The sequence below is a fragment of the Bos mutus genome, chromosome 3 (genome assembly GCF_027580195.1).
Source record: "Bos mutus isolate GX-2022 chromosome 3, NWIPB_WYAK_1.1, whole genome shotgun sequence".
NCBI lineage: Eukaryota > Metazoa > Chordata > Mammalia > Artiodactyla > Bovidae > Bos > Bos mutus.
Genome location: NC_091619.1, coordinates 5,723,285 through 5,749,927, shown reverse-complemented (window position 1 = coordinate 5,749,927; position 26,643 = coordinate 5,723,285). Strand labels below are relative to the sequence as shown.

General features: G+C 49.3%; 1 protein-coding gene across 7 annotated transcripts in view; it reads right to left on the bottom strand.

Annotated features, from left to right (window-relative positions):
- LOC102266917 (uncharacterized protein C1orf226 homolog) overlaps window positions 1–26,643 on the bottom strand; it is a 359,994-nt gene that overhangs the window by 13,058 nt on the left and 320,293 nt on the right. For 4 of the 7 annotated variants that reach the window (XM_070366593.1, XM_070366597.1, XM_070366600.1 and 1 more), the window contains 5 exons: window positions 16,863–17,029; window positions 14,885–15,064; window positions 10,920–10,961; window positions 7,248–7,413; window positions 5,683–5,835 (listed from right to left, as the gene is read on the bottom strand). In XM_070366593.1, the coding sequence (XP_070222694.1) occupies window positions 5,683–5,835; window positions 7,248–7,413; window positions 10,920–10,961; window positions 14,885–15,064; window positions 16,863–17,029 (708 nt within the window). Of the gene's footprint in view, window positions 1–269; window positions 5,836–7,247; window positions 7,414–10,919; window positions 10,962–14,884; window positions 15,065–16,862; window positions 17,030–26,643 lie in introns of those variants that run through there. The other 3 variants (XM_070366596.1, XM_070366603.1, XM_070366610.1) reach the window with 2 other exon arrangements.

Here is a 26,643-nt window from a genome sequence, read left to right as displayed (position 1 = left end):
TCGGGGACCCTGGCACCCACTGGTTGGCCAATGTGGGGAGGATTGACCCTTCCCGTGGTCATATGGCAAGTGTTTCTGAAGCCCCACATTATGGTTTAGCAAAGCTGCTTCTGCTTAGCACTGTCCTGTTCAAATACCATGTGCTGTTCCTTTGTGAGGGAGAGAGAGGCTGGACCCAAGGCCCGTCGCGTCCCAGTCCTTTGCTGCGAGGCCAGTCCCATCCCCACCCCCAGCGCCCTGCTCCTCACCCCACTCCCTTGCCTCCCTTCACCCCCCACCACCTCCAGCTGGACCAGGAGCCAGGACATGCAGGTCCCACTCTCCCCTCACGGGGCATGGTGGTCTGCAGGGAGCCTTGACATGACTCTACTTCCAGGGCCTGGTACTCTGAGGGAGCAGAGGAGACTCCAGTGACTCTTTAGTTCTCACTCTGACGTCCCACTTCCCTAAATGGAAAAGTTACCTAAGCCCTCGGGAGCTTCCCCTTACAGACGTTACTGTGCACACGTGGCCCCGTGACGGGGCTTCTGAAGGAGCACAGGGAGAGGGGGACAGGGAGTGGACCTGGGGAGGCTGCCCACGGTCTCAGCATAGTGTGGGGAGGACCAGGAGAGGACTCATTCCCCCTCAGCCCAGCCCCCGCTTGCTCCTCCAGGACACCCACGCCACAGGCATGGCCAGGAACATGTGTGCAGGTGCTCTCAGACGTGCCCGTCTCTGCAACTCCACGCACTGTAGCCCACCAAACTCTTCTGCCCATGGGATTTCCCAGGCAAGAACATTGGAGCGGCTGGCCACTTCCTTCTGCAGAGGACCTTCCTGACCCAGGGATGAAGCTTCGCCTCCTGCCACTGGCGGTCATTGGCAGGCGATGCTTTACCACTGAGCCACCCGGGCACAGGGCACAGTGTTAAAAAAGAGACGGAAAGCCATCCAAAGGCTGGGGACTGAGCCCGAGGGCCACAGCACACGCTGAGTGTGCCCTGGCAGGGCTGCAAATTCAGCATTTTCTCCCTAAGGACAAGGTACTTTCCACCTTTCACATTTAACATACTGTCATTATGACCCCAGTAGCATTCTCGATATACAGAGTACTGAGTAGGTTCAGTGCAGCACAAATGCATGCAGCACACACCTGCGCTGACCAGGCACCCCTGAGCAGCAACACTGACTGATTCTAAAATGCAGTCTCATTTACTCTTTGTTGAGGCTTTAGTGGGGTACTGTATTCCCATTTTACAGGTGAGAAAATAAAGGTTCAGTTCCGTTCACTCAGCCAGAGAAAGGCAGAGGGTACGTAAACCTGGTTGACTGACCCTCCAATTCTCCTTCAGGCCTGGCTTGCCAAAGTCAAGTTTAACGAAACCTCTGCCTTCCAAAGAGCTATATGTTCTGGTCACTGTAGCTTGATTGTCACGATGCTGAGAAACTGCAGGTCCATGTTTCTCTAACATCCGTCTTTGCCAGCCTTCTGCCTCCCCTCTTATTTCTGCTCCTTGCAGGAAAGCCCACATCTCAGTGAGACAGGACCCCTCCACTGAGCTGTGTCTCAGGGACACCGTAATCCTTCTAGGCAGGTGTGGGAACGTCCCTGCTTCGTCTCCAGTATGGACATTTCTGGATTGCTCCCATCTAGCATTCTACCAACTACATATTTCAGACATTTATAGTCAGGGAATCAGTGAAATTTTATAATCTTGATGATCTCGCTGCTGTTACTGCTGCTGCTAAGTCACTTCAGTCATGTCCGACTCTGTGCAACCCCAGAGACGGCAGCCCACCAGGCTCCTCCGTCCATGGGATTTACCAGGCAAGAGTATTGGAGTGGGTTGCCATTGCCTTCTCCCTTGATGATCTTAACTCTATCTGAAAAGATCTATGATGTATTTTTAAAGCACTCAAAACTTGCTGCTGCCAAAATATTTCAATGATGTCTGGAGCTTGAAAAGGTCTGGGGTATGGGAGAGTCTGAACAAAAGAAACAGGTATAGACGAGGCATTACTGACATTTCGGGCTGGATAATTCTTTGTCGTGGGGGCTGTTCTGCACACTGCAGAAAATTTAGCAACTTCCCTGGCTTCCAATCACTATGTGTCAACAGAATCCTTCCGAGTTGTGACAACCAAAAAGACACTGTCAAACATCCCCTGGGGGAGCACTGTCGCCCCTGGATAAGAACTGTTGGTATAGCCTGATCCTGCAAGGCTGGTCTGGACAATCTGCCTCTGAAGGTACCACCTTCCTTCCCTCCTTGTTGGAAGCATGAGTTCTTTTTCTCAACACCACACCCTTGGGAGTCGTGCGTCACGGAGCTGATGCCACCAGGCTTGGGGAGTGGGTTGGGGTGGGGTGGGGAGAAGGAGCAGGTAGAATAGAAGAAGCAAGAAAAGACAATGGAAAAGCTTTTAGAAATAAGAAAGGTTTATTTAGCAAAAGCCACTAGACTAGTGACAACATCCAGGCAGTAAGTGCACTTACATGAACAGAATCTTTTCCCAGAGAGTTGATCCAACAGAGTTAATGCCACACAGTTCTAGGAAATAGAAGGCTCAGGGAGAGGGCGAGGAATTGGGTGAGGGGTGAGGGGTAGGAGAAAGCAGTCAGGCAAAGAGAAAATAAAAAGGAATACAACCCCTAAATGAGAGCAGTTGAGAGAAGTGAGGCTATGAAGAGGCTTTATAGACAGCATTGGTATCAGCAGGGATATAAGGAATATAATTTTCAGTTCCAATATAAGTCCATCCTGTGCAGAGCAATTCTTCCCTGGCTCCACACCTGTGAGAGCCTAGGGTGCCCAAGAGTCTGCTGGCACCCGGGAGAGGCTGGGGCAGGTACTGCAAGGGAGGCGCCCCTGGTGTCCACTCGTCCTCCACACAGGGCAGAGTAGAAGGATGAAAGAGAGGAGGGCAGGAGCTGAGTTAGCAGAGCAAGAAGCAAGGGGGAGAGGACAGGGTGACATCACTTGGAGGTTGGGGTCCGCAACGCTCCCTTTCCTGCCCAGTGGCTGGTGACCTTTGAAGGCCCCTAGATCTGTCCTCTGTCTCCTCCATCTCCACACACCCAGCGCACGCTGGCTGGGTCACACTGAAGATGACGCCAACACACACACCAGTGCTCCAGGGAGGGCATGAACCGGGGAAAGGATGGGGCCACTGTGGGTAGAAACCACTGTGGAGCCTCCTGAAGGGAAGGGTCTTGAATGGGTTCCAAGTCAGTAGTACAGAGAACTAGTCTCTCCAATTCTTGAGTCTCTCTACTATCTCCTTTCTTCTTTCCCTTTGCAATCTTTTCAAGACCCTTTTAGACACTATCTTCCCCACCCACTCTTCTCCCCAAACAAGCCCTCTCCTAGCACATTCCACACACCCAGTCCACTGGCCTCTGGCTTTGTCCTCAGCCCCTGCTTATGGGCAGTGGGCCTGGAGAAGCCAGACCTTTCTCTCCCCTGAACACCCCAACTTCTAATGAGCAAAGAGGTCCCACACTCAAGGAAGCCTGGGTTAGGATTTTGTGAGCTAGAGAGGCTCAGCCAAACTGGACTCCTGACTTCTCTCCTTTGATTTCATAGTTCTTCCTTCCCTTCTGTCTCTGGATCTACTTCCAATGATCAACTAGAAAGTGTAACAAAACAGAGCCACCCCCTCTCCAACTAAATGCACATCAGGAAAAGAACACAAGTGTACTGTTGATTCAAACACTCTGGAGATTCCCATTCTTCTCTCTGGTCACTTCTCACAAGCCTACACACACATATACACCTTCCCTCACATGTGCGTGTCAAAGCAAGCACACGTGTACACACATGCACACACACACATGCACCCATCTCATTTCACTGACACCTTCATGCACCAAGGAAGGCTAACATAAAGCTGCATTGATTTCCTTTACTTTGGACTTTCGGGTCTAGCGGAAACCCAACTGTAGCTATAACAGAAGATCTACGCTTTCATTTCTGTATTTCATAAAGCCAAGTTAGGCTTAAAGAACTTAATTTTGAAGCCACCACATCGTTACCAATTGATCCTCAAATACTGGGTTGACCAGAAAGTTCTTCGAGTTTTCCCATAAGACGCTGTGGAAAAACCTGAACGAACGTTTTAGCCAACCCCATAGTAACACAGTCTGGGTCTGGAATTTGCTGTTCAAGATAAAGATGTTTCCCCAAACTTACACAGCACTAGCATGTCTCAGCTCTCTCTTGGCACCTTTAAACCTGTTGCCAGCCACTGCGGGTCTCACTGGAGGCAAGGACGCGCAAGCGTGCCCTCAGAGCCCCAGTCAGCCCAGAGTAGCAGGCAGCAACCTCCGGGCCCAGATGGTAAAGGAGAGCGGCACGTGGCACTGTTTACTGGCACACTCTAGGCACGCATCCACAGGGTGGCCGGCCAAGGGCAAAGTGGCTCTGGTCCCTGACTTAAGTGGCAGTGATTCTGAAGAGTGGACTTGAGCAGTCTCAGCTACCAGCCTGTGTTCTTTTTCTTTTCTTGTTGCAGTAAAAACTGCACACTTCCACCCAGTGGAGAGGACAGGTTGAGAGGTAAGGCTGGGGGCTCTGAGGCTTTTATAGAGGCAGAGTGCTATAATAGCTTCAGTAGGCACAGCCCTTGAGGCAGGACACGGGAGACAGAGGGCAGCTTTCCTGCTTCCTTGGGGATGAGCTGGACTTGTAGGCAGGAGGTGGGCGGGGCATCACACTACAGAGTCAGACCTCGGTGATCTGGGGCAGGAGAGAGGCTGTCCTCCCCACTGGCTTCCACGGCAGGGCCTGAATGGTAGTGAAGTCCCATCTCCTTCTGGAGCAACGCTCGATGCCACCCAGAGAAAGCGCTTGGATCCAATTCACCTGAAAGCGTATCCCCTCAAGGACTATCCTGTCCTTTAGCCTGGAGCATTTAACCTCTATAGTCTCTGCAAAGGCTTAAAGAAGTTATTCCTCCCAGGAAGGTCAGGGAAGAGTTAGGCAACTGGTAGCATCCTGGCATCTAAACACAAAGTACCTGAGAAGGTACCAATGGCTTCCCTTCATAGCCGGGACCACAGAAGTAGGGAGAGCAAGGGGACTGTAAGGGCCTTACGTGACAGAGCAGAGCAGCCTGATGATGCGGTAGGTGGGAGCAGGTCCTTCAGCAGCCTGGTGGTCCTCAAGAGGGACCCTCTCCCAAAGCCATGGGCTCTGAAAGTCCCCTCCTCCCCCAGGAGTCACAAGTAGGAGGGAGGAGTTGATTCATTTTTGGCAATCCAATTTCTTCCCCACTTGACCCTCCAAAGCAAAATCCTAATGCTTTTCTTAAACTGTAAACGTTTCCAGGCCCCTGGATATCCTCAGCAGTGCCCATCTGCCCATCAGCTGGCAGCCCTACCCAGGCAGCAGCCAGACTCGGCCCTCCACACCTCGGCCTCCTCGCCCCAGGGCACCTATACGGCGATTTCATCATCCAGGCTGTCGCCCAGCTCCTGCCTCTGCAGGACATTCAGCAGGCGGGGCAGCTCCTCCTGGGACCACGAGTCCCGTTCCTCGCTCTCGTCCGTGTTGGACTCGTACTCTGAGGCGATGCCCGACTCTCGGAACTTGATGAGCTCCAGGCTGCCAAGGAGCGGCTGGCCCTGAGCAGGGGGCGGGGTGTCCTCGGGTGGGAGAAAGCGGAAGCACTCCAGCTTCACCAAGCAGTCGCGCCTACCTAAGGGGCTGCCCGCTGGGTGGGCGAAGTCGGCCAAGCCCGCGCCCAGGGGCGGCGAGTGTAGGTCCTCCGGCTTCGGGGTCGTGGGGTCACAGAGCACAGGCAGGGCTCCAGAGCGGAAGGTGATCTCCAACAAGCTGTCCTGTGAGCCCACTGGACGGGGAGACAACAGGAAGAGGGGTGGCATGAGCAAGGTGGTTGGTTTGAAAGCCACCCTTGGCCCACCCAGGTCCCTGGCCGACTCGGGGGGAGTGGGGTAAGGGTGGGCTTTTCAATCCTTCCTTCCACTTGACTCAGAATGGACGTGCCAGGCTAGGGGGAGGAGCCGGGGGAGGAGGCAAGGCGGGGCCATGACCGCGATGGGCTGGCAAGACCCGTGGATGCTTTGAAAGGGGAACGTGGTAGGAAAAAGGTACAAACTGAAGAGCTATGTTAAAAGTATGTAGAAACGTTTAGTGCAACCTTGCAAATTGGCATTAATACAACAGGGGCTTGATAAAGAAACATCCAGAAGGGCTTTCAGAGTGGTAAAGTACAGTGGTTCCCTATGCATACCTTTGCGCCACTTTAAAAACAGAGTTCTCAGCTCTGCCTGAGACCTACCAATGCAGAATCTCTGTGGGTTGGATCTGGGAGTATTCTTTTTTTTTTTTTTGAGTATCCATTTTTTAAGAAGCTCCCAGGGTAGTCTGGGTGAACTACCGGTGTGATGCAGAAAGCATTTGTTTTATGATCAGACCCGAATTTGAATCTTGGCTCCACACTGTGCTAGTCCTGAAACCTTGAGCTAGTTATTTAATCTCTGGGTCTGTTTCTTCATCTGTAAAATGGGCACAAAATCATCTGCCACTGTAGGGATTAAATGAGATCATGCATATGATCAGTCGATACTGGTCCACAGTCAGTGCGCACTTAGAGCAGCAGACAAGCCACAGACAAGTTCAGCGCGTCACAGAGACACGCTGTCTCCCAGCACATCCCAGTGCAGCCCGGATCAGCTGGGAGTAGAGGCAGGGATCTCAGGCGGGGAGCCAAGCAACCTCTGCCACTAGCCGGCAGAGTGTGCTGGCCACAGGCGCTCCTCTGCTTTACCCACTGAGAGGCAGACTGCTACCAGCCTTTTCTGCACTACAGAGTTATGCAGGGGGAGTGAACTACTGGACAGATTGACGTCTCCTGCAGAGCTCTCAGAAAGCATGACTCACAATAGATGCTCAGTGTATTTCGATTGGAAAAGCCCTCTGAGAAGGAACCAGGCAGCCTCAGGATGTGAAGAGCCTGGGGGCCCATCAAGGAGAGGCTGGGTGAACATGTGGTTGTGACTCCTGGGGACTTTCAAGGTCAAATCTGGGCACTGGGTTAGAAGGCAGCCAAGACCCTCTCTGGCCCTGCCATTTTGTAATTCCATTAAGTGTGTGGATGGAACAAACAGAGCTGCTTATATTCTCTGCTAGGATAACCAGGGCAGGCCAGGGGTCCAAGAATACCACCAAAAGCTTGGGGAAGGTAACACTCGGTTCCAGAGCCTCCATGGGGAGGTGAGGCCAGGCAGGGCCCTCGCTTACTGGCGTTCTGTCCCGACAGCTTCAGCTCCAACTCCTGCACCTGCTTGACCAGCAGGGAGATGTGCTGGAGCATGTCCTTGTTCTGCAGCAGGAGCTGGTGCACGCGAGCCTGGGCCTCCAGCCGCGCTGCGGCCTCAGCAGCCAGCTGGTCCTTCAGCAAGTGAACCTGCGGAGAGGGGGGAGGCAGAGAAGACAGCGAGGAGACAGGGCGGAGAGAAGAAAGGGATGTGAATGTAAACGTGAGTCACTGGTGGAGGGCCAGGGCCAGACAAGCCTTCCAGCTTCAATTCAAGATGGAGAAGCCCTTTCCCAGGCAAAATGGGCACCTGGGCTGGTAATGCAGAGGAGAAGCTGAAAGAAGCTGGGCCACTGGATCCGCATCCCGAGTGGGGGCCATGATGTGTCATTCACATACCACTTAGAGCCCCACACCGAGAGCAAGAGGTAGGAAAGAGTTGTGTCCCAGCCCCAGCCCCGTCAGAACCGCTCTGACAGCTAACATACTACTGCTGTGTTGAGGCAGGTACCTTTTTCTCACCTTGTCTTTTCAAAAACAAAGCCAAAAAACTGATAAGCTGACCCACTAGCGAAGAACAGTGTCACAGCAGACCCCTGTAACAATCTTCCTTCTCCCCTTCCTCACACCCAAACAGCACGAGAAACAGGAAGCCAGGCGCATGCCCTTTCTAAGACAGTGAGGTGACGGTCATGAAGTCTGTTTTTCCACGCCTGTGGTGGGTGTTAGCTTCCTGCCCTGACCTTCTGCTCCCTTTTTATTTCTGGAGGCCTCTGGGAGCATGCCTCGTACCTGGCGGGGGTCAAACAGCTGCTGACTGACTAACCACAGGGCTTTGTCCAGCAGCCCCGGCAGGTGGCTGTCAGCCTGAGGTGACAGCTTCCAGAGCTGCCCTCTCTGGGGAGAGGGGGCCCCTCGCCCTCTCACCGTCCCTGGTAGAGCACCGGCAGTGGCACCCTGAGTGCTCAGGGCCCAGGGGGCCTCTCTGCTCCCAGTGCGCAGTCTGGGTGTGGGGACACAACCCAGGGGGAGGAGACGTGGGGATTCTCTCAGGACTCTGGCTTGACGACACTAAGTCACACAACAATGACAACAATGTGTGACTTTTGTGCTGAGAAGTGGATAGAAAGGCCTCTGGGAGGTTTCTGAAGGTCCCTGAATATGGGGAGCTCATGAATTTGGTGGTTAAGACCAAAGCAACCTGTATGAAAGAGGGTTTTCTTGAACCAAAAACATGGTGTGGATAAAGACACAGAGTCAGGAGGACCGGGCTGGGACAGGTAGAGCCAAGAGCGGAGGAGACAGAAGGAAGGAATTGGAAGAGTCGATTCTCTGACTCAGACAACAAATGCTCTGGGTTTCTGAAGAGCCATCTGCTCCACAGAGATTCACATTCTGTCAGGGAGTAACAGGTCATGTTCACCCCACGGTCTGGCCGAGCTTGGCCCAGAGTCCTGCCAGGGCAGTGTCTGCCCTGCCGGCAGCCAGCCCTCAGAGATCGCACTTTCGGATGCAGTGGCTGCTTCCTTCCCCCCAGCTCCTCACCCCGGCCCAGATTTGAGGACCTGACCTTGCAGTTGTTGGCTCTGCTTCTAAGTGGAGCCACTAATGAGATTAACCGCCACTTTCCATTAGTGGCTCCTGAGGTTAGGCCTATCGTTCCCCAAGGGGGAGGATGCCTAAGGAATCTAAAGTGAATCTGTCCTTCACCAGGCGCTGCTAAGGACAAGACTGATCTTCCAGTCCAGACATCAGCCTCAAATAAACTAAGGAGAGATCTAGAGAGGGGCAAGAACAGGGAAAGCAGTGGCAATAATATTTTAATCCAGTATCAGATGGTAGATGGCTATTAAGCCTCTGTCTTCCTTGCAAAAATGAGGCATGGAGACAGTTCACCAAAAGAGTCCCCCCAAATCCTGCTGGTTCTGAGAATCAGGACAATTGCTGTGGGAACCTCACCCCTACAAGCGCCCCCAGAGGAAACCATAACCTTCCATCTGCCAGTAAATGTAATTTATTCCAACTAAGAGCATCACCGAGAGGAATGTACTGGGCAGACAGAATTGCTAATTATCCATTTTCTATTTTCTTCAGAGCAAAACAGAAACACGAGGCATAAACGTGGAGCAAAACTTTCCAAGCATGTAAACAGAAACAGCGGGGAATCTCACCTACCAACAACTGACATCTCCAGAGGACTCCCTGCACACACAGGCTACACACTCAGGTGCCCAAACCCCACGTCTGAACCTGCCCATAGAAGAGGCCAGTTGAGAGCACTGGACCAGGAGCTGAAAGCTCGAATCTGTTGGTTACTCCCTATTCAACTGAAGGTAATACACTTCTACCTGCGCCTCACTGTCTCCATTTTTCAACTGAGAGGTTGGCCAGAGGCTTGGCCAGTCTATGAGTCCATATCAGGTGAATAGAATAGTCAGTACCAGGGGCCAGTGGTTAAAGGTTCCATGAAGAACACTCCTAGATTTCCTCTGGGAAGTCAGAGAATTAGGACAGGGGACAAAAGAGGAATTCCCTCCTGTAGAAGCCAGGGGGAAAAAAAAAAAACACCAAAATCTGGAAGTTTCTTTTGCACGTAACCATTCCAGCAGGGGAGTTACCATTAGTACATAAAAGACAACCTTTGAATCAAATCTTTCATCACAAATCCACAGGCACTCAGTACTATGAGAAAAAGTTGTGTTTGAGCGTTCCTTGTATTAGTCTAAACAAGAACTTTAGATTTGCAAACGCAGACTTATAACATTTCAGGTGTTTTGAAACCCTGGGAATTTGAAAGCACACGCTGCTGCTGCTGCCTAAACCCGGCGCTAAGGAGCCCTTCTTTTCCTGCAGCCGTCCAAATGGGCAGCAGGCATAAGGCTTAGGCCTCTCACTGAAGCAGTCTGTACCCCAGGAGTACGAAACCCAGGCCAAGCTGGGACAAAACGGCCCGAACTTCCTCTAAATTTGAGGCAATTTAACACTCCTTGTGTTTCGCGTATGTGGGTCTGGCCACGAAGCACTGAAATGAAGCAGCATTATTTTCAGCCTTGGCTTGGGCAGTCAGCTACAGCTGTGTGCTCGCCTCTCCCACTGTACAACAGGAGCAGATACCACCTCCCCCTCCCTCCCAGATGCGATGTATTTGTATTCAGCATGCTCTTCTTTTAAAACCTCAAACACCTTTTGCCAAGGAAGGCTATGTTAATTTCTGAAAAGGCAGAAGACAGTTTTGCCTTTCCAGAGTCACGTGGTCTTTGGCAATGACTATTCTGGGCTTCCCAGGTGGCACTAGTGGTAAAGAATCCACCTGCCAAGGGATCCATCCCCTGGAGGAGAGCATGGCAACCCACTCCAGTATTCTTGCCTGGAGAATCCCATGGACAGAGGAGCCTGGTGGGCTACAGTCCACAGGGTTGCAAAGAGTCAGACCAGACTGAGACGACTTAGCATGCACGCATTCTGGTCACAGACTAAATCGGGGGGAAGGCCACGCCTTGAGTCAGGGTCCAGTTCTGCGTTTTGGCCATAGCAGTACAAGTGTAAGTTCAACCCTGTGCCCTCCAGCTCTGTACCACTTCCCCAGACTCAGACAGCCGCCCACAACCCACCCAGCAACACCAGACCACTGCCCACTGGCCCTCCAGCCTACTTGCCTGGACTCCAGCTCCTCCGTGAGAAGTGGGGGCAGGGCCAGGCTGGAGTTAGGGAGCAGCAGGCACATGGAAATGGCAGTGGAGAGAACCAGAGCAGTTTGCCCCCCCACACACACGGGACACACAAGCGGAGGCAGGCGGCTCTGTCTCTGCATGCACAAGGCAGGGGCCTGGGCAGTGCACCCAGGGCGCTGGGAACTGGAGAAGCCACGAGCACAGAGGCTACATCTAGGGCCTGGCGGGGGTGGGCGTGGGGGGCTGCGGAGGGTTTTCAGCGCTGTTCCTCTAACTACGGCATACACGATTGCAAAGCATTAAGTAACCGATCGCTTGTTTCCGAACAAGTGGCAGCAGGTAGAGAAGTCTTTCAATAGCAATACTGAGCTGCAGGACAACATTTTCCCCAGGAGCCAGGCTAGGAGTTGGCAAACTGTGAAGGGACCTGGCCTACTTAACCACTGCCAGACAGCCACAGCGCCCAGATCAATTCTGGAGCTATGTGGGCCCAGCCTGTGGCCATGCGGGTGCCAGCTACAACCCAGCTTTGGTTCAAGGCTTGATTATACTTTGACTCGCACCCTTGAACTTCTTGTCCATCTAAGAGCAGGAAGCTAGTGCAGCCAGGCAAGCCTCATGCTGGGGTCAGGAAAGTGGTCCGAAGGGCTTGGGGTTCACTATTTATGCACTGAGATCTACTCTGGAAATGCTTAAGAGTCAGCTGAGCAAACCTTTGCCCACGTACCTTGAAGGCCAAGGCAGGGCCTTTCTAGACCAGCTCTGAACCAATTTAGGGAGAGGCTGGGAGAGGTCTTGAGGTCTGAGACCAAATCAGAACACTGTGAAGGAGATCTAAGCCTGGTCCCAGTGATAACAGTAGAACCAGACTGATCTTCGAGGAAAAATGGGGAGAGTGCATAAATCATGCAACAAGGGACCCCGAGAGTACACCTGTTAGCAAGAAACTGTCTTTATCCTTAGCTCTTCTCAGGAGTCACACAGGAGGACTTGGATACTCCCAGAACAAAGGAAAATGTGTTCCCACCTGAAATGCTGAGGTCACAGTACTACCCATTGGAATTCCGGGGATTGCTGGCAGTTTTACAAAGACAGGCAGAAACCTTGCGGTCTGATGGCAACAGAGTCTGGCAACACAAGTAAAAGCTGACCTCACGCCGGACACTGTGCAGAGAAACCAAGTAAGCCAGACTTGATGTATTTTAAAAGCAGGAAAGATGTTAAGAAGACCTATTTATTAATTCACCTATATATAAGATGTTAAGAAGACCTATTTATTAATCCACCTATATATATATATCTTACATCATTGTTTACACCCAAATATTTGGATACTAATAAAAAAGCCCTTGGATCAAATGCTACAAAGAGAGTAAGAGAGGGATATGCAGAGAAACCTGTAACTAAAGGCTGGTTTAGGACTGAATCGGTTTGGAGGGCAAGAGGAGCTGAAAGCCAGCTGCGAGGTGCGACATGTCAGCTGTATTCCCAGGCAGCAAATGAAGAAGCAAACCGCAGAGCCTGCCTATAAGGACGGCAGAGAGGGCAAAACAACGCTCTGTGAGGACCTTAAGGTACTGTCTGACCCCAACATTTCAGAAGTCTATGGCCCTACCCAAAGTCATTTTACCCACGGGAGATACTGATGTGCTCCGGTGGCCTTTCAGTCATGCCACAGACTGAACAGATTCAACCAGGGCACTGCCAACTATAATCCACAGATTCCAAGTGTGGGAGTGGCTGAGCTGGGAGAGGCTCATCAGGTGAACTGCAAGCACTGCTCTTCCCCTCTCCTAGCTTCATTGTCTTCTGCAACACAAGCAGTTAAAACAGGGCCAGGAGAGCGATGTCTCCTTGAGACAGATGCTTGATTCTGGGCCAGAGAACCACTCTGAGGGTTTCATCCTGACTGGGAGAGAGACCTGTGATAAATTACAGGTCCTGAGGCTTTGCGGACTGTGCATCCTTCGACTACCGCAACACTCTTCTTGTTGTGCAGATTATACGTTTGCAAATAGTTTTGCTTCAGTATTTAGCAGTGACTTCAAATTCAAATGCCTCTCTGATAATATTCATCATGAATATGCATCAACCTCATTCTTAGATAAATACTAATTACTTGGTAATTGATAGGCTGAAAGAGGAAAATATCGTGGGTTGGAGGATGGATGTGGGCTGCCGAATGGCCCTGTGCTGGAGCATTCCGGCTTTGTGCTCCTGTCAGCCACAACACCCGCCACATCATTAATTACAGGAGATGAATACAATTATTTGACAAAAGGCAGTGATTTTTCCCTCAAATATCAGAAGCCATAAATGACATCCCTCCTCTTTGTTGCTGTTCTGGGAATACCTGCAGATCCTCCCAGTATCAGCACATATCCTTTTGGATCATGGTCAGTATTTTTAAAAAGGTTCAAATCACTTGGGAGCAGTGCCCCACTGATTTTATTCTTTTGAAACCCGGTTGCAAAAGGCACCCACAAGGCTGGGCCTCAGGCCCAGGTCAATGTGAGACTGCTATAAGAAGGTCTTTTCAAGACTCAAGTCATTGCATCACTTTGGTTAGGCTGCCGGATGCTTCCTCAAGGGGTTTGTGTTGGGAAGGACAGCTCTGCCTGTGTGATTCACTCCACCTGGGGGTCATGAGAAGAGTAGGAGAAGAAATGACAAGGATCAATAACAGCTCTCTAGAGAAGGCTTATTATTCTCATTCCAGAATGCAGAAGACCTCAGAGGCCAGCTTGATTGAGCAGATGTAGAATGCCAATGCCAAGAGCTGCCTTTCCAGATCTTTCACCAACTCTCCAAACCCTGAAGTCCCTGCTCCTCACTATTTTCATCTACCCATTAGGTCCTGACCCCATCTGACTCTTACCTTAGGAGTCAGCCTTCGAATGGTACCAATGATGCGTCCACCATCCCCTGATTGCCCAGAGAGAAGATGAAGCTCTGACTCACAAGTTCCAAGGAAGATGTGGATGACCATGCCTTCCACAGAAAGCAAGCAGAAGGGATCCCTGCTAAAAGCAGCAGGGAGATCAGCTCACCCCTCCTTTATAAAGCAACAGCAGCCCAGTGAATCCTTAAGGCTCAAACAGTGCTTGATTCCTGAAAGCTAAGCTAGTTCTTCCCATTATGGCTCAAATACCTAAGTTCCTGAAAGGAAATGTACAAGAGAAGGAGAAGAGGGTAGCAGAGGATGAGCTGGTGAGAAAGCATCACCCACTGACTCAATGGACATGAATGTGAGCAAATTCAGGGAGACAGTGGAAGACAGAAGAGCCCAGCATGCTATAGTCCATGGGACTGCAAAGAGCTGGACAGGACTTAGCAACTGAACAACAGCAAGTTCCTGGAAGTTAAATCCCGTTATAATCAAGGCCAGTATGGTATCAAGTCCTGCCTGGAGAAATCTTTACATAAATAGAGAAATCCTGCCTGGAATGAGTAGATGACTAAAGGAGGCATGGAAACCTCTATGGACAAGGTTTCCAGGATGGTAGACTCTGCAGGGGCATTTGGCACAAATTCATATTTTAATTCCTTTAAGCGTGGTATCACAAAGTCACACCTATCCTCACATCTGTTCTGACTCCAGAAGCATCCCTTCTCACCCACACACCAGGAAAAGAAGGCAGGAAAGGAAGGGTGAAATTATGTTCCTTAGTAAGTTCAAGTCATGACCCAACAACATCCAGCCAAGCCAGCCAAGCCCAACTCAGAGTGGGGGATACATGGGAAACCAAAATGTTTTTTCCCATTTCATCTGCATCCCCCCTTTCTCCTCTCCCCACCTCCCCCCTTCCCCAACAAGCAATGATCCAACAGCATGAGCCATCCCTTATAGCTCCCTAGGTTTTAAAACCTGCCCGGTGCCCCTCGCTAGGGAAGGTGCGTCAAGCCCATGAGAGTGGAGCCTGCGAAGAAGGGAGGAGGCTGAGGAGAACCTGGGCCACCGCCACTTGTGTCTGCTGCTGCTGCTGCTGGAGGAGCTGCTGGAGGAGCTGCATCTGGTGGTGGGTGGACAGCGGCGTGCCCGCACCCAGGTCTGGGGGCTTCGAGGAAGAAGAGGGAAGCAGCATCCTGGGCGAAGCTGTCAGCATGGGCTCCTGGGGGTGGGGCGGGACCTGGAAGAGAGGAGAAGACAGGGTGTGAGCCTGGGCACGTGCCTCCTTTACACAACTTACTCTGTCTTCAATATACACAGTATGTCTAGTACGAGGCTGGGGTGAAATGGCCCACTTATAACCAAGAGCTGGAAATGCTGCGTCTTCAATGGAAATGTGGACAGGACACCCCCGCCCCCAACCACCCCCAGAGGAGATGATCTGATGGCCCGGGCTGGGACCACAGAGTCAGAAAACCCTATTTGTATAGCTGAGTTCCTGATGCGATATGATGGGAGCCCAGGCAGCTGATCCTGTTCCATTTCTTGCCCATGGCTTCCAACTCTACCACACTGTTGAGTTACCTGAGGTTCTGGTCTTGGATCTATTTCTATGAAAGGCAGCTACCTACACCTTGCTATGAGGCAGCTTCTACCTTCACTCTGCTGTGTCCTCAGGGCTCTCTCCTCCCGGGTCTGCAGGGTCTCCCGAGTTGACCACTGGAGGAAGAGGCCATGAGGGAGGTGCTCCAACCCGGCACCACCTCCTCACAATGGGAGCTCCAGAGAAGAAAGTCTGGACACACACCGAACGTGGGCTGGGGAGATCCTCTCTCCGAAAGGGGAAAGCAGCTTCCTTCCCTTCCCTCCCGTCTCCCTCCTAATAGCTGGACACCGTCACCAGGCAGCTTCTGTGAGCCAGAGAATTCCGCTGCAGCAGGTCTGCTGCAGGCCCTTCTTTAGGTGTGCGAGGGGAAGCGCCGGGGACAGAGGGCTTCTGCCGCGCAGAGTGCAAGCTGGGCGCCACAGAAAATATCAGGCAGACAATACGGAACAATACCGCCCCTCAAACTAGACAGGTCTCCCCTTCCGATGAACTAGCCTAATGACCTCCTCTTGGGAAAAGCTGTTACATGGTGAGGAAAGAGAGGCACTCAGGATACAGGGGACTGGCAGGGAGTCTGAGGCCAGGGCAATCTGTCAGAATTTTCCTTCTGTGAGTGTGTGCCAGGGGCTGTGTGTGTGTGTGGGGGGAGCTGTGTGTGTGTGGCGGGGGCCGTGTGTGTGGCGGGGGCCGTGTGTGTGTTTCAGGGGCCGTGTGTGTGTGTCAGGAGCTGTGTGTGTGTGTGTGTGTTTCAGGGGCTGTGTGTGTGTTTCAGGGGGCCGTGTGTCGGGGGGTGGGTAGGGGCAGTGTGTGGGGGCAGGGGCCAGAGGTGTTGGTTTTGTCTTCAGGTTGGAAGTTCTCAGTTTCACCTGGATCATATCAGTAACCCCTTGAGGGCATCTGTCATCTCACCCATAAAAACAGGAGGTTGAAATGGAGGATGCCTAAGGTGGTCTTGCAGTTTCCAGCCTCCAGTGGGCCAATTTCCAGCCTCCCCAGGAGCATCAAAGGCACACGATCCTAGCCACAGGCAGAGACAGCCCAAACTCACCCTGCTCCTTCAGCTAAGCCCCAGGGGATCACACTGTGTTGTGCAAGAATTAGCCACGTGCACAGGTATTGTGCCCCGATGAGGTGCTATCAAAGCTGGGGCTTCCAGTGAGAAGGAAATTGAGTACTTATGGACCCTGGAGGGTAATGCATGTCAGAAATGAGCTCTGTGAAATCCTGACATACAGCCACATCTAGCATCAATTCACAGGGTCTGAATCTCCAGATTCAGTTTGAAAGGAAGTAACACATGCTCTGGAGCCACCACTGTGCTGGCAGAGGCTAAGAGGTGATGGACGGGGGCTGAGGCCATGACACAGGCCACTCTGGGAGGTGACATGCATGCAAATGTGCAGATCACCTGGGTGGGCTGCCTCCTGCCTACCTTGGGGTCTGTGTGGGAGCCTCCTTCCTTCCCTACAGCATCAAGGTCGGTCACACCTCGGCTGAATTCCAGGGCATCGTTCCCTGGGAGTGGGACCTCTACCGCATCGATGTCCGTCTCCTCTGCGGTGGCCGTGGAGGTCCTCTCGGCTCCGGTGAGCTGGCGACCTACAGGGACAACAGAGAGGGTAGGAAGGGAAGAGTCACACCAAGAACAACATCTTCCTGCCCAACACTTCAGTTTCCAATCATGTCATGCTTTGGGACACCACTGGCTCAGTAACATTTTCATATATCTTTTCAACTCAAGTCTATTAAATGTCCTGGAGAAGGAAATGGCAACCCACTCCCGTACTCTTGCCTGGAAACTCCCATGGACGGAGGAGCCTGGTAGGCTGCAGTCCATGGGGTCGCTGAGCAACTTCACTTTCACGCATTGGAGAAGGAAATGGCAACCCATTCGACTGTTCTTGCCTGGAGAATCCCAGGGACGGGGGAGCCTGGGGGGCTGCCGTCTATGGGGTCGCACAGAGTTGGACATAACTGAAGCGACTTAGCACCAGCAGCAGCAGCCATTAAATGTCCAATCCAATAAGACGTTCTGATTTTAATATCTTCTCAAAGTTCCGAAACAAAGACATTTCCTCAAGGCTGGACATGACTGCTTTGTCAGGCTGGCATGATGTTTTCACTGATAGGGTGTGGGGAACCTGCAAGAAAGGGATGACAGCCACCTCGACCTCATTCAAACTCAGAAGTGGAAACAGTAGGGAAAAAAGTATTCTTTCAGTCGTGTCCGATTCTTTGCAACCCCGTGGACTGTACCCCACCAGATTCCTCTGTCCATGGGATTTCCCAGACAAGAATACTGGAGTGGGTTGCCACTTTCTACTCCAGGGGATCTTCCTGATCCAGGGATTGAACTGGTGTCTCTTGCATTAGCAGGCAGATTCTTTACCACTGAGCCACCAGGGAAGCCCCCAAAGGTTTTAGCAGGAAAAAAATTACATAAATAGATAGGTGTATTTTTCAGTTCAGTCACTCAGTCGTGTCGAACTCTTTGCAAACCCATGGACTGCAGCACACCAGGCTTCCCTGTCCATTACCAACTCCTGGAGCTTACTCAAACTTATGTCTGAGTCAGTGATGCCATCCAACAATCTCATCCTCTGTTGTCTCCTTCTCCTGCCTTCGATCTTTCCCAGCATTAGGGTCTTTTCCAGCGAGTTAGTTCTTTGCATCAGGTGGCCAAAGTATTGGAGTTTCAGCTTCAGCATCAGTCCTTCCAATGAATATTCAGGACTGATCTCCTTTAGGATAGACTGTTCGGATCTTCTTGCAGTCCAAGGGACTTTCAAGAGTCTTCTCCAACACCACAGTTTAAAAGCATCAATTCTTCAGCACTCAGCTTCTTTATAGTCCAATTCTCACATCCATACATGACTACTGGAAAAATAGCTTTGACTAGATGGACCTTTGTTGGCCGAGTAATGTCTCTGCTTTTAAATATGCTGTCTAGGTTGATCATAGCTTTTCTTTCAAGGAGGATGCATCTTTTAATTTCATAGCTGCAGTCACCATCTGCAGTGATTTTGGAGCCCCCCAAAATGAAGTCTGTCACTGTTTCCACTATTTCCCCATCTATTTGCCATGAAGTGATTGGACTGGATGCCATGATCTTAGTTTTCTGAATGTTGAGTTTTAAGCCAACTTTTTCACTCTCTTCTTTCACTTTCATCAAGAGGCTCTATAGTTCTTCACTTTTTGCTACAAGGGTGGTGTCATCTGCATAACTGAGGTTAATGATATTTCTCCCAGCAATCTTGATTCAGTTTGTGCTTCATCCAGCCTGGGATTTCGCATGATGTACTCTGCATATAAGTTAAATAAGCAGGGTGACAATATGTAGCCTTGACATACTCCTTTCCCGATTTGGAACCAGTCTGTTGTTCCATGTCCAGTTCTAACTGTTGCTTCCTGACCTGCATATAGGTTTCTCAGGAGGCAGGTCAGGTGGTCTGGTTTTCCCATTTCTTGAAGAATTTTCCACAGTTGATCCACACAGTCAAAGGCTTTAGCATAGTCAATAAAGCAGAAGTAGATGTTTTTCTGGAACTCTCTTGCTTTTTCCATGATCCAATGGATGTTGGCAATTTGATCTCTAGTTCCTCTGCCTTTTCTAAATCCAGCTTGAACATCTGGAAGTTCTTGGTTCATGTAGTGTTGAAGTCTCACTTGGAGAATTTTGAGCATTACTTTGCTAGCGTGTGAGATGAGTGCAACTGTGCGGTAGTTTGAGCATTCTTTGGCATTGCCTTTCTTTGGGATTGGAATGAAAATTGACCTTTTCCAGTCCTGTGGCCACTGCTGAGTTTTCCAAATTTGCTGCAATATTGAGTGCAGCACTTTTACAGCATCTTCTTTTAGGATTTGAAATAGCTCAATTGGGATTCCATCACCTCCACTAGCTTTGTTCATAGTGATGCTTCCTAAGGCCCACTTGACTTCACATTCCAGGATGCCTGGCTCCAGGTAAGTGATCACACCATTGTGGTTATCTGGGTCATTAATATCTTTTTTTGTATAGTTCTTCTGTGTATTCTTGCCACCTTTTCTTAGTATCTTCTGCTTCTGTTAGGTCCATACCATTTCTGTCTTTATGGTGCCCATCTTTGCATGAAATGTTCCCTTGGTATCTCTAATTTCCTTGAAGAGATCTCTAGTCCTTCCCATTTTATTGTTTTCCTCTATTTCTTTGCACTGATCACTGAGGAAGGCTTTCTTATCTCTCCTTGCTATTCTTTGGAACTCTGCATTCAGATGGGTATATCTTTCCTTTTCTCCTTTACCTTTAGTTTCTCTTCTTTCCTCAGCTATTTGTAAGGCCTCCTCAGCAACCATTTTGCCTTTTTGCATTTCTTTTTCTTGGTGATGGTTTGATCACTGCCTCTGGTACACTGTTATAAACCTCTGTCCATGGTTCTTCAGGCACTCTGTCTATCAGATCTAATCCCTTGAATCTATTTCTCACTTCTACTGTATAATTGTAAGGAATTTGATTTAGGTCAAATCTGAATTTGGAGAAGGCAATGGCACCCCACTCCAGTACTCTTGCCTGGAAAATCCCATGGACAGAGGAGCCTGGTAGGCTGCAGACCATGGGGTCGCAAAGAGTCGGACAGGACTGAGCGACTTCACTTTCACTTTTCCCTTTCATGCATTGGAGAAGGAAATGGCAGCCCACTCCAGTGTTCTTGCCTGCAGAATCCCAGGGACGGGGTAGCCTGGTGGGCCGCTGTCTATGGGGTCGCACAGAGTCAGACACGACTGAAGCGACTTAGCAGCAGCAGCAGCAAATCTGAATGGTCTGGTGGTTTTCCCTACTTACTTCAATTTAAATCTGAATTTGTCAATAAGGAGTTCATGATCTGAGCCACAGTCAGCTCCCAGTCTTGTTTTTGGTGACTGTATAGAGCTTCTCCATTTTGGCTGCAAAGAATATAATCAATCTGATTTCAGTGTTGACCATCTGGTGATGTCCATGTGTAGAGTCTTCTCTTGTGTTGTTGGAAGAGGATGTTTGCTATGACCAGTGCATTTTCTTGGCAAAACTCTTTTAGTCTTTGCCCTGCTTCATTCCGTATTCCAAGGCCAAATTTGCCTGTTAGTCCTGGTATTTCTTAACTTCCTACTTTTCCATTCCAGTCCCCTATAATGAAAAGGACATCTTTTTTGGGTGTTAGTTCTAGAAGGTCTTGCAGGTCTTCATAGAACCAGCTCCTTCAGCGTTACTCGTTGGGGCATAGACTTGGATTACTGTGATATTGAATGGTTTGCCTTGGAAATGAACAGAGATCATTCTGTTGTTTTTGAGACTGCATCCAAGTACTGCATTTTGGACTCTTTTGTTGACTATGATGGCTACTACATTTCTTTTAAGGGATTCCTGCCTACAGTAGTAGATATAATAATGGTCATCTGAGTTAAATTCACCCATTCCAGTCCATTTTAGTTTGCTGATTCCTAAAATGTTGATGTTCACTCTTGCCATCTCCTGTTCAACTACTTCCAATTTACCTTGATTCATGGACCTAACATTCTAGATTTAGGTCTTATCAATATTGCTCTTTATAGCATCGGACTTTACTTCCATCACCAGTCACATCTTTACAGTTGGGTGTTGTTTTTGCTTTGGCTCCATCTCTTCATTCTTTCTGGAGTTATTTCTCCACTGATCTCCAGTAGCATATTGGGCACCTATCAACCTGGGGAGTTTATCTTTCAGTGTCCTATCTTTTTTCCTTTTCATACTGTTCATGGGGTTCTCTAGGCAAAATACTGGTTTGCCATTCCCTTCTGCAGTGGACCACGTTTTGTCAGAACTCTCCACCACGACCCATCTGTCTTGGGTGGCCCTACACGGCATGGCTCAGAGTTTCATTGAGTTAGGCTGTTTTCCAGGTGATTAGTTTGGTTAGTTTTCTGTCTGCCCTCTGATGGTGAAGGATAAAAAGCTTATGGGAAGCTTCCTGATGGGAAAGACTGACTGAGGGGGAAACTGGGTCTTGTTCTGATGGGTGGGGCCATGCTCAGTAAATCTTTAATCCAATTTTCTGTTGATGGGTGGGGCTGTGTTCCCTTCCTGTTGTTTGACCTGAGGCCAAACTATGGTGGAGGTGATGAAGATGATGGTGACCTCTTTCAAAAGGTCCCATGCACGCACTGCTGCACTCAGTGCCCCTGACGCTGCAGCAGGCCACTGCAGACCCACGCCTCCACCAGAGCCTCCTGGACACTCAGGGGCATGTGTGGGTCAGTCTCTTGTGGGGGTCACTGCTCTTTTCTCCTGGGTCCTGGTGTGTACAAGGTTTTGTTTGTGCCCTCCAAGAGTCTGTTTCCCCAGTCCAGTGTAAGTTCTGGTGGCTCTATGGTGGGGTTAATGGCGACCTCCTCCAAGAGGGCTTATGCCATACCCAGGTCTGCTGCACCCACAGCCCCTGCCCCTGCGGTAGGTCACTGCTGACCCGTACCTCCACAGGAGACACTCAAACACAGCTCTGGCTCAGTCTCTGTGGGGTCTCTGGGTCTTGGTGCACACAAGCTTTGCTTGAGCCCTCTGAGCGTCCCTGACAGGCATGGGGTTTGACTGTAAAAGTGATTTCACCCCTCCTACTGTCTTGCTGGGGCTTCTCCTTTTCCCTTGGACGTGGGATATCTTTTTTTGGTGGGATCCAACGTTCTCCTGTCGATGGTTGTTCAGCAACAAGTTGTAATTTTGAGTTCTTGCAGGAGAAGATGAGTGCACGTCCTTCTACTCTGCCATCTTGTTATTCTTGGCGTATTTCTAGAAAATTTTATTTTGTATTGAAGCATGCATGCATACTAAGTTGCTTCAATTGTGTCCAACTCTGTGCGACCCCACGGGCTGAAGCCCACCAGGCTTCTCTGTCCATGGAATTCTCCAGGAAAGAACACTGGAGTGGTTAGCCATTTCCTTCTCCAGGGCACCTTCCAGACCCAGGGATTGAACCCAGGTTTCCTGCATTGCAGGTAGATTCTTTACCATTTGAATAACCTTGAATGGGGCATCCAGAGAGGTAGGGGTTTTCTCCACCACACTCCTATCGGGCTGTAAGGAAAGGGGTAAATCACCTCACTCCCTGGGCCCCAGTTCCTTCAACTCTACACGGAGGCTGAGTTAAAATGGGTGGGAGGGTTGCAGGCCTGGGGGGAGGGGTGTGGAAATAAGGAGATTTGAGGCCCCAGCCCACACAGTATCTGTCTCTAATCCTCAGACCCTGTCTCTGACCATCCTCCTTCAAGAACACAAGCTAGGGACAGGCCTGGAGACAGTGGCAGTGGCACAGAAGAGATAGGCAGCTGATTTGTCATGCTTTGTCTATTTCCCACTTGCTTCTTCCCACTGACCATGTCTTTGATCACATGCTCAGCAAATGTATCAAAGTCCTACTGTTTCTTATTTTTCTTCATTCTCTGCTCTTCTCTCTTTCTTGGACTCTATAGAAACAACTGGCGATTCTCAGGCATTTCCCAGGAAATACCTTTTCCTCTACATTCAGGATTAGGTTCATCACTAACTGTCTTCAAATAAAGCTTTGAAACTTTCAGAGACTAAGCACCAATTGTAAAACTGCACAGAGTAACATAAGTAGGAAGTATGAAGTGTTGATTCCCTAAACCTCAAGCCAACTCAGGGAGCCAGGCTTTGGATTTTTGCGGGCCTGCCTTGTAGTACAAATAGTTCTAACAGGCCTTTCCATGCAAACCCACATGAGTCATCTGGGGAAGCAAGCCTGGTGTGTGCATATACATGTATTTATTTAACATTCAAAAATCATTTTATTCTTTAAAATTTTCATTGGAGTATGTGTGTTTGTGTGTGTGCTCAGTCATCTCTGACTCTGTGACCCTATGCTCCTCTGTCCATGGGATTTTCCTGGCCGGAATACTGGAGTAAGTTGCCATCTCCCACTCCAGGGGATCTTCTCGACCCAGGGATCGAAATTGCATCTCTTATGTCTCCTGCATCGCAGGCAGATTCTTTACCACTGAGCCACTAGGGAGGCCCTTACTGGAATATAGTTGATTTAAAACGTTGTGTTAGTTTCAGCTGTACAGCAAAGTGAGTCACTGATGCATATACATATGAAAGTGAAAGTCGCTTAGTCGTGTCTTGACTCTTTTTGATCCCATGGACTATACAGTCCATGGAATTCTCCAGGCCACAATAGTGGAGTGGGTAGCCTTTCCCTTCTCCAGGGGATCTTCCCAACCCAGGGGTCAAACCCAGGTCTCCCACATTGCAGGAGGATTCTTTACCAGCTGAGCCACAAGGGAAGCCCCCAAATACTGGAGTGGGTAGCCTATCTACTCTTTTTAAAATTCTCTTCCCATAGCCTAGTATTTCAGAAGCAGACAGTGTGCTTGGTTTTCCTTCTGGCTGCTCTAGGAGCTGGGAGATGACCGTTGAGTGTTGCGATGGCATGTAACAGAAAGGAGGACCCTGGACCATGGCCCAGCAGGGCAGTTCTTCTGCCTCTTTGTCAACCAGCCAGCAGGAGCATAGAGAGCAGGCTGCTTTTTACCACCTCCTGCACCCAGAAGTGACCTTCTTGATAATTAGGAGGTTTACCCTGTGACAGGGAGGACTGGTGGATAATCCGTGTCTATTTCTCAGTAGGCAGATAGTGCTGGGAACTGAGCATCTGGTCCTCCTTGCCCCTAGAGGAACAGATAGGGTGAAATGGGCCTGCACTTGAGGAGAGCTTTCCATCAGTCATTAGGGAAGACTGGCTTCCACAGCACGGGGAAGCCATCTGTCAAGTGCTCTTAATTAGCAAAAGCAAAGTCAACTGTGTCCTGATCTTGAGGCCAAGGGTGTGTTTCATTCACATCTCCCATGGATCTGGCACAGAGAAGGTGTTTAGTAAATACTTACAAAAGTAACAGTGTTATCACAGAGTACAAAACAGGGAAGTGGGCTCTACAGGGAGGCTGCCCCTCAGCCCTGGAAATCCTAATACCGTAAGTTCCCTACATACAGACCTTCAAGTTGCAAACTTTCAAAGAGGCAGATGTGCATTCACATGGCCAATCATGTACGTTAGTTCACGTGTCTGGTATACACTGTCACACGAGCACATCTTCCATAAGTGGTTCTGCTTCTGTGTACTTTACTGGACAGTACTGTACAGTATCTTTATTTTAAGCCTGGATGTACAGAAGTAAGTGTAAAACCAGCAGTGATGTGGCCGGTACTACTGTACTTTTCAAGGTACCGTACCATATGATTAAAAATGGGTTGTTGTGTGTTTGTCTTTTATGTATTATTGGTGTGAAAAGTATTGCAAATCTATTGCAGTGCAGTACTACATAGCTGATTGTGTTAGCTCGGTACCTAGACTAACTTTGTTGGACTTAGAAACACACACTCAGACCAGAATTCATTCGTATGTAGGGGACTGACTGTAATGAGAACTGAGCAGCACCCTGCAGAGGGTCTGGAGACATGCAGGCCAGAAACTCACAAGGGACTGAAAAATCTCCGAGATTCTAGTTCTGCTTCTGGGGAAGTCATTAAAAAATAAACTTCTCAGCCATTCTCTTTGTACTAGGAGAGTTTCCAAACCAACACTGATGTAAGTGAATCACCAACTAGGGGCTGCTTTCTGAGACAATTTCTGCCACTCTGAGGGTCCTCTGACGATCACATTTGGATACTTACAGATTTAATACAGCTGACGGGTAGAGAGCATGCATACCTATTTTATTATACTTCACAGATACTTCATTTGTACAAATTGAAGGCTTCTGGCAAATCTGCACCATTTTTCTAACAGCATTTGCTTACTTTGTGCTTCTGTGTCATGTTTTGGTAATTCTCACAATATTTCAAACTTTTTCATTGCCTGTTATTAGTTGTTATTCATTATCTGTTATGATCTGTGATCAGTGATCTTTAAAATTTTTTTTTAATTTTTTAATTGGAGGATAATTGTTTTACAGTGTTGTGCTGGTCTCTGCTGTACAACAATGCGAATCAGCCCTAAGTATACATATATCCTCCTTTCTCCTGAGCCTCCCTCCCACCCCGCTCCCCACATCTCACCTCCCTAGGTCGTCATGGAGCACCAGGCTGAACTCCCTGTGTTATACAGCAATGTTCCCACTAGCTATCCATTTTACATATGGATATTTCATATGTGTGTATTTCAGTTCTACTCTCTCAATTTGTCCTACCCTCTCCTTTACCTACTATGACCTCAAGTCCATTCTCTATGTCTGTGTTTCTATTCCTGCCCTGCAAATAGGTTCATCAGTACCATTTTTCTAGATTCCATATATATGCATTAGGATATAGCATTTGTTTTTCTGATCTACTTCACTCTGTATAACCTCCAATGTTACTACTGTAATTATTTTGGGGCAGTGTAAACTGTACCCATATAAGACAGTAAACTTAACAAATGTGTTTTATTTTTTACAAATGTGATATAGAATTATAGAATATTCAGACTGAAAGTATTTTCCAGGTGGACAGCAAAGGGACTCAGCCATATACATACACATATCCATGCTCCCCCAAACTCCCCTCCCATCCAGCCTGCACATAACACTGAGCAGAGTTCCCTGTGCTATGCAATGGGTCCTTACTGGTTATCTGTTTTAAATATAGCAGTGTGTATCTGACTGCTTCGCTTGCTGCCATTTCTGCCCCCCACTCCTCTCTACCACCACTGTGCCCATCTCTTTCTTCTTCTTGGGCCTCCCTGTTCCATAAGATACAACAATATTGAAACTAGGCCATGTAATAACCTACACTGGCCTCTAAGTATTCAAAAGAAAGGAAGAGTCACATATCTCTCACTTTTAAATCTAAAGCTACATAGGATTAAGCTAACCGAGGAAGGCATGTTGAAAGCCAAAACAGGTCAAAAGCAAGGCTTACTGCAACAGTGAGCCAAGCTGTGAACACCTAAATCAGAGCAAAGCCCTAACTCTCTTAAATTTTGTAATGCCTGAGAGAAGTTAGAAAGCTGCATAAGAAAAGTTTGAAGTTAGCAGAGGTCGGTTCATGAGGTTTAAGGAAAGAAGCCATAACCATTAAAAAAAAAAAAAAAAAAGTACAAACAAGTGCTGATGTAGAAGCTGCAGCAAATTATCAAGAAGATCCAACTAAGATCACTAACGAAGGTGTCTATGCTAAATAATAGGTTTTCCACATAGTGGAAACAGCCTTACATTGGAAAGATGCTGCCATT